The sequence below is a fragment of the Cnephaeus nilssonii genome (genome assembly GCF_951640355.1).
Source record: "Cnephaeus nilssonii genome assembly, chromosome: 3".
Lineage (NCBI taxonomy): Eukaryota > Metazoa > Chordata > Mammalia > Chiroptera > Vespertilionidae > Cnephaeus > Cnephaeus nilssonii.
In genome coordinates, this window is record NC_137074.1 from 39,061,654 (window position 1) to 39,069,828 (window position 8,175).

The 8,175-nt window shown below is 35.1% G+C and overlaps 1 protein-coding gene across 1 annotated transcript in view; it reads right to left on the minus strand.

The window, feature by feature from the left end:
* CCDC39 (coiled-coil domain 39 molecular ruler complex subunit) overlaps positions 1–8,175 on the minus strand; it is a gene marked incomplete at its 3' end in the record, with an annotated part of 52,414 nt that overhangs the window by 12,986 nt on the left and 31,253 nt on the right. Inside the window, exon 13 of the mRNA XM_079766239.1 lies at positions 6,603–6,811. Within this exon, the coding sequence (XP_079622365.1) occupies positions 6,603–6,811 (209 nt within the window). The remainder of the gene's footprint in view (positions 1–6,602; positions 6,812–8,175) is intronic.

The window sequence follows — 8,175 nt, forward strand, 5'->3', positions numbered from 1 at the left end:
GAGCAAAAGACAGAGAATATTAAAAACAGCAAGAGAAAAACAGTTAGTTTACCTACAAGGGAGCACCCATACAATTGTCAGCTGATTTCTCAACAGAAACTATGCAGGCCAAACGGGAGTGGCAAGTAATATTCAGAGTGATGAATAAGCAAGAACCTACAACCAAGATTACCCAGCAAAGCTATCATTCAGAATTGAAGGTCATATAAAGAGCTTCACAGATAAGAAAAAGCTAAAGGAGTTCATCACCGCCAAACCAGTATTATATGAAATGCTGAAAGGTATTCTTTAAGAAGAGGAAGAAGAAGAAAAAGGTAAAAATAAAAATTATGAACAACAAATACATATCCATCAACAAGGGAATCTAAAAATCAAGTGAATAAAAAATCTGATGAACAGAATAATCTGGAGAATATAATAGAATTAGGGGCATAGAAAGGGAGTGGACTGACAATCCTCGAGGGGAAAGGGGTGGGGGGTGTGCGGGAAAAGACTAGACAAAAGTCATACACCTATGGATGAGGACAGTGGGGGGGCGGGTTAAGGGCACGGGGTGGGGTGAGAACCGGGTGGAGGGGAGTTATGGGGCGGGGGGAGTGGTACAATTGTAATAATCTGAACAATAAAGATTTAATTTTTTTAAAAGGAAACAAAAAAATAGATGGTAAAACATTAATATCAGAAGTTACAGTTTTGCTTATTTTTAAGTATTTCTGTTGATTCATCAGAAAATATTTATTCATCCTTTATATAATTATAAAAGACAATGCTTGACCTTCCAGCTTAAGATGGTGGACTGAAGCACAAGAATATTTCTCCTCCTTCCTAAAATGGAAAAGACTAAAAGGAAAACAACAACAACATAACAGCTCTGGAAACAAGAAAGTCAATTTTTTCATGAATTCACTGAAAACAAATGGGAGCCCTGGCCAGTGTTGTTCACTGGTTGGAATATTGGCCCATGCACCAAAGGGTCACAGATTCAATTCCTGGTCAAGAATACATACCTGCATTGTAGGAGCCCTGGGCAGGGCAGGTGCAAGAGGCAACCAATGTTTCTCTCTCTCTCTCTCTCTCTCTCTCTCTCTCTCTCTCTCTCTCTTCCTCCCTCCACCCCTCCCTCCCTTTATTCCACTCTCTCTAAAAAAAAAATCAATGGAAAAAAATATCTTTGGGTGAGCATTAACAACAATAAAAAGAAGAAGAAAAACAAATGGGATACTATTGACAGGGAAAATAGAGATACATACTGATTAATGCAGAAATAAAAGCTATTTTCACCAAAGAAATCTGGGGGGAAAATCCAAATTCAGAAATAAGAAATAAAAAGAGAAAAAGTTATATCTGAGGTAATTAATATAAGAATTACCTAGGGAACATCTGAACCACTCTCTTCAACCCCTCAAAGTATACAGGGATGTTGGCAGGAATTATTTACGCTCTAATGATAACCCCCTCCCCTGCCCCCAATTATCTGAGTTCTGGCACTGTAGGTTGGAGCTAGATTAAAAAAAAAAAAAAAAAAAAAAAGCATGTCATTCCAGGCCTGAACAAGAGTGGAGGTTAAGAAAAAAAAAAGCAGTTCTACCCAGGAATGAAATATGTCTTCAAAATAAACTCCTTTAGGGACAGACTTGCCCATAGCCTACAACCAGCCTCCCATTTAGAGTAGAGACTTGTTGGAGAAAGAGATCTACCTAATTGCAGAAGAAACCCATACTAGATCATTTTACCAATCACCATAATTATTAATTAAGCATTTTAAAGTAAATATAACAGAAAGCTTAGGACTATCAGACATTTATGGAAAGCTAACAGCATGAATAAAAAGAACAAAATGTGCAATGACAGAACAGACACTAGGAGAAACAAAGATAATGCATAGGCTAGAAGAAAACTTTCAGATTAGTGTCCTCTAAAAGATGAGAGGATATTGCATCCAAAAATACCCATAAAACAAGTATGGGCTTCCATGAAAAGAAAGGACCAATGAAGGGACAAAAGTTCTTGCAAGTAATTTCCCCTTTTCAATTTTACTTCTTTATTTTTTAATTATAGTTTATCTAAAATGTTAGTTTCAGCCTTGGCTGGTGTGGCTCGGTTGGGCATCGTCCCATGCACCAAAAGGTTGCTAGTTTGATTCCCAGGCAAGATCACATGCACAGACTGAGGGTTTGATCCCCAGTAGGGGTTGTGCAGGAGGCAGATGATAAATGTATTCTCATCTCACATCAATGTTTCTCCTACACCCTTTCTATCTAAAAATCAATAAACTATTCATATATATATATATATATATATATATATATATATATATATATATACATACACACATACACACACACACACACACACACACACACACACACACACTAGTGGCCTGGTGCATGGATTGGTGCATATTGAAAGGAAATTAGAATTCCTGGGGTGGAACAGCAGCTCAAATGGCTGTGGAGTGAGCAGGAAAAGAAAAAAAAAACTCACGCTTTGGTGTTCCGGCTACGTGCGGTGCTAGCTCTCGTTCAGGGACTAATGCAGGCAGTCCCTGGTGGTGGCTGAAAGGGGTGGGACTGGGCTAGATGGCCAGACATGCCCTGAAGCCAACCTCCTGCGGTCCCTCCCTGGCTGGTGGCACCTTGGGCAGCGCCACGGCTGGAAGGGAGTCTTTGGAGTGAGTGGGGTCCCTCAGCCTGGCCTGAGGAGATCAGGCCAAACCAGCTCTCTGACATCCCCTGAGGGGTCCTGGAGTGCAAGAGAGCACTCTGCAAAGTTGCTGTTGTATAGGGTATGGAACACAAATGCAAGTGTGCAGTAAACCAGATTCATGTCCAGGAACAACATAACCCATGGCCAAAGGTGAAATCGGGCTCCCTCCTCTCTGGTTCAGAGTGCATCACCCGAGAACTGCAGCTGCCAAGTCACTGGAGCTCAACAGCTCCTGTGTTGAGCATCTGCCCCCTGGTGGTCAGTGCACGTCATAGGTATTACCTTTTATATATATGGATGTGTGTGTTAGTTGCAGGTGTACATATGTAACTAGTGAAGAAAAAGAATGAATTAGAGATATGAAGAAAGAGGGGCAGGAAACAAGGAAGAGACAGAAAAGGGGATAGGAAGAGAGAATGTAAATATCTAAAGTAGAATAGAAATTATAGAAAATTTAACGAGAGAAAAGTTAAGAAATATGGAAGTAAAGACATATCTAAGAAGACCAACATCCACTAAAAATGAGCAACAAATGGGTAGAAGAGAGTATGATGTGAGAAAAAAATAAAGAAGTAATAGAAAGGTATTTTCCTGACTTGAAGAAAGACTTCAATGAAGTAACTGAAAGAGTTCACAAAGGGTCAAACAAGAAAAATGAAAAAACACCCGGACACATACAGGAAAATTCTAAAGCCCCAAGGTAAAAAGATTGTTCTAAGCTCCCAGAAAGAAAACAAAAATGAAGTTTCCTACAAAATAAAACAAATTAACCTGAAATCAGACCTCTCATAAACAGCACTATATATAGACGAATGTAAAACAATGCTCTCAAAGTTCAACTAATTAAAATATGGGATAGAATAAATATATTTTAATTGTGAAAAGGACTCAAAATTTCAGAAAACATCAATGAAAAAGATTCAGAACATACTCCAGAGAAATGAAATGGAAATCCAAGAAAATAAGAAAACAAAGGATACGTGAAAAAATATTGAACCCCAAAACAAAGTAAAACATAGCTAGAATGAAATTACTGCTGGCAATTGGCTGAAGGGTTCAAAGAAGTTATAAGAAAGTAGTTCTTTTAAAAGTAGAGACATAATATTAAAAACAATAAATAACAACTGGGTATAATAATCAGTGATTTCAATAATACATGAAAGATGGTTACAAGAGATGCAGCAATAAAACATACTAAGAGTCTTAACCTCTTTTGGGAAGGGAAAAATAATAAAATCAAATTCATCTTCAGTATTTATAGAAAATTGGAAGATTAAAGTTTCTTCTGAGTTTAAGAATAACCAACAAAATAATTAAAATTAGAATATATATCCTCCAAACAATGGAAGAGAAGAAAAGAGAAAAATAAAATTCAGTAAAACCAATGAAAGGAACAAACCAGAAGGACAAAAAGAAATACCTACCATATGATCCAGATATTCCACTTCTAGGTATTTACCCAAGAAAAAAGAAAGCATATGATCATACCAAGAAAACATATGTTCATAGCAGTTTTATCTGTAGTAGCCAAAAACTGGAAACAATTCAAATGTTTAACAACGGGAAAATGTACAAATTGGAGTAGATGCATACAGTGGAATATTATTACTAGGCAATAAAGAGCCAGGGTGTCTGCCTGCCTCCTGTTTGTGTACAGTTCATGAGCAAACAATGGCTTTTACATTTTTAAATGCAAAATGGTTTAAAAAATCAAAAGAAAAATTATATTCTATGAAAATTCTATGAAATTCAAACTCCAGTATCCATAAAGTTTTATTGGAACACAGCCATCCATGCTCATTTATTCACATGTTGTCTATTGCTGCATTTACTCTACAATGTCAGAATTAAGTTGTGCAACAGAGACCATATGGCCTGCAAAGCCTATAATATTTAGTGTCTATCCCTTAGGTAATAAAGATGCAGCTAAAGTAATACCTAAGGGAATTGTTTTAGCCTTCAAATTTGAAAATTAATTAGCTAATCATCTATATGAAAAAGTTCAAAAAATGAGGTCAAAATAAGCCCATAAAAATGAAAGGAAGAATAATAAATGTGAGTAGCAATTAATAAAATAAAAAATGAATTCCCAATAGTAAAAATCAGCAAGATTTGATTATTTTCAAAGAGCAATAAATGTCATTACTTGCAAGATAAATCGCAAATAATTCAAATCAGGAATGAAATACTAGAAACACTGCAGCTATGAAACAAATAATAAAATGTTGTGAACAACTTTATGGCAATAACTTTGAAAATTAGAGGAAATGGAAAAACTTTCCTAGGGAAATATATAATTTACCAACATTGACTCAAGAAGAGGTACAAAATCTACACTGTCCTATGAGCAACAAATGAATTAAACCAGCAGTTGAAAATCCTCCTCACAAAGCTCCCGCTCTTCGATGGCTTTCTCAGTGAGGTCTTTGAAAATTCCTACTAGTACTCTTTTACAAACTTATCCAAAGTACAGAAAAATAAAAAACACGCAAAAATAATTTTATAGAAGTAGACTTAACTTTAATAGCCTGATAATTTGACAAGGGCCAAAGAAAAAGAATGAGCATAGATGAAAAACTGTATAAAAATATTACCCCCCCAAAAAAACTAGATGTATAGAAAATACAATATATGATAGACAAGTTGAGTTTATTCCAGAAATGTAAAGTTGTTTAACTTTGAAAAAGCAATCAATATATTTAATTATATTAACAGATTGAAGAAACTACATATAAACAAATGCCGAAAAACCATATAATAAAATTCAACATCCACTCCAAATTAAAAAAAAAATTAAAACAATCTCTTAGCAAAGAAAGAAAATATATGTGAATGCCCTTAATATTATAAAGAGTATCTCAAAAAACACTGCAGTAAACTTCATACTCAATGATAAAACAATGAAAACTTTCCCTTTGAGGTCAGGCACAAGACAAGGGTACCTGCAACCACCACTGCTGTTCAACAAAGTTAGATAACAAGGACAAGAAAAAGAAAAGTAATAAAGATTGAAAAGGAGGCAAAAAAAAAAACCAAAAAACAAAAAAACTTATTTGCAAATGATGTAAGTGCAATAAATAGAAAATACAACCTAGATCAATTATTAGAATTAATAATAAGAGTTTAAGCAAGGTTGCTGGATACTTAATATACAGAAATCAATTGTATTTTTATGTACCAGCAACAAACCAGAAATGAAATGTTTTGAAGGAGATAACACAGAGTAACATTAAAAAAATAACATATAACCAGGAATAAATCTTATAAAAGATATGCAAAATCTTTAGGGAAAATTTACTTCAATAAACAGTTATTAGCTATCCATAAGGGAAAACATGTTAAGAAACCCTTACCACAAACCATACAAAAAAATCAATTCCAAGGGAATTAATTATCTTAATGTAAAAAGGAGAATCTAAAGAATGAGGAGTTAGCACTAGCTTGTTTGCCTCAGTGGATAGAGTGTTGGCCTACAGACCCAAGGGTCCAGGTTCGATTCTGGTCAAGGGCATGTACTTTGGTTGCAGGCTCCTCCCTAGCATGAGCCCTGGTTGCCTTGTGCAGGAGGCAACCAATCAATGTGTTTCTCTCACATTGATGTTTCTCTCTCTGTCTTTCCCTCTCTTTTTCACTCTCCTTAAAAATCATTGGAAAATTATCCTCAGGTGAGAATTAACAAAAAAAAAGAAGAAAGGGGAGGGGGGGTAATGAGGAGTTAGCCAAAGGAAAGAAAGATGAAAAAGCATAGATTTATGGCTAACATATGTCCCATATATTATATTAAAAGGCTTTTCAAATGAATATGAAAGAGATGGACACCCAGAGTGGGAGAGGGAGCAGTAGGTTCTTTATGTTTACAAAATTCATTAGCAGGATGTGAAAATTCTAATTGTTACCTTATGGTTTGCCTTTCTTGATCCACATATCTTATTTGTGATGCAAGCATAGTTTTGTGAACCTTAATTTCTTCAGTTCGTTCTTCCATAGTTGTTTGTAATTGCTGTTTTCTTTTTTCCAGAGAAAGAACTTCTTCTGCTTTACTGTGAAGCATTTCACGAGCACGTTTAGCTTCAAATTTTAAAAGATTGTCTTCAATCATTAAATCCTATCATAGTCAAATATTGAAAAATTATTTTTATACCCAAACAAAAATACTTTTCTTTATTATTGCTACAAAAGTCAAACTTGAAAACAACTTTTTTTTTCTAATTTGGCCATTGACCAAGTTGTTAACTAAGGTTAAATTTAGATAGCTCTGAGTCATGATTTTGGTTTTCCTTTGCTTTTTTTTTTTTCTTTGCTTTTTTCTTTCTTTCCTTTTTACTTAAAAAAAATTATAGCCATTCCAAGTCTTTTACTATAATTCAATCGTAAATTTAAGTTTTACTAAAGAAAAAAAGGAAGAAATTATTCAAAAAATTAAAACTGAAAATATATAAAGCTCTATGGGTGAGCATTTTTATTTTCTAAACTAAATCTCATAAAATGATATGTAAATAAATTTTTATTTTAAAACGATTCCATCATGAGTAGAGTCCTGATAAAAAAGTATACAGATAATTTTCAGAATAGAAAGCCCAGAAACAAACACTCCAGAATATAAGATTTTTACTATTTCAAATATATAGTTTTTTACTGGAGAAAAGATTATATCACTACATTTCATATGTACCAAAAATAAACTCCAGATGAGTAAAATACAAAAACAAACAAAAAAAACTTAATACAAGAGATAAAAGCAATGCAGCTATTAGAAATAGCAAGCATTCATTTGATTTTTATATGACAAAGAAGTTTCTAAACATAACATTTACACAAGGAAAAGCACTTAACTGTTTGATGTTTTAACAGCTTTCATGTCAAAAAACTAAATAAAAATTTAAAGACAAATGGAAAAAATATTGGCACTATTTATGGCAGAATTAATATTTTTACATATGAAGATCTTTTGCAAAGCAATTAAAGAATGTAAACCTCCTAATGGAAATATGGGCCAAGAACATAAACCAGAAAATAAAAAGTAAAAATTATGGAACATCCTATATAATAAAGCCCTAATATGCAAATTGACTGAATGGCAGAACGACCGGTCACTGTGATGCGCACTGACCACCAGGAGCAGACACTCAACGCAGGAGCTGCCCCCGGTGGTCAGTGTGCTCCCACAGGGGGAGTGCCTCTCAGCCAGAAGCCAGGCTCATGGCTGGCAAGCACAGTGGCGGTGACATGAGCCTCTCCTGCCTCCGAGGCAGTGCTAAGAGCAGTGAGCCGAGCGGTAAAGAGCAGCGAACAGGCGAGCAGTAAGGAGCAAGGGGTCCCAGACTGCGAGAAGGATCCCAGACTGCGAGAGGGTGCAGGCTGGGCTGAGGGACCCCCCCTCAGTGCACAAATTTTGTGCACTGGGCCTCTAGTTGTATAATTTTTTAAAAAGTATTTTAAACATTTTTGTTTCAATACTAGGGGCCCAGT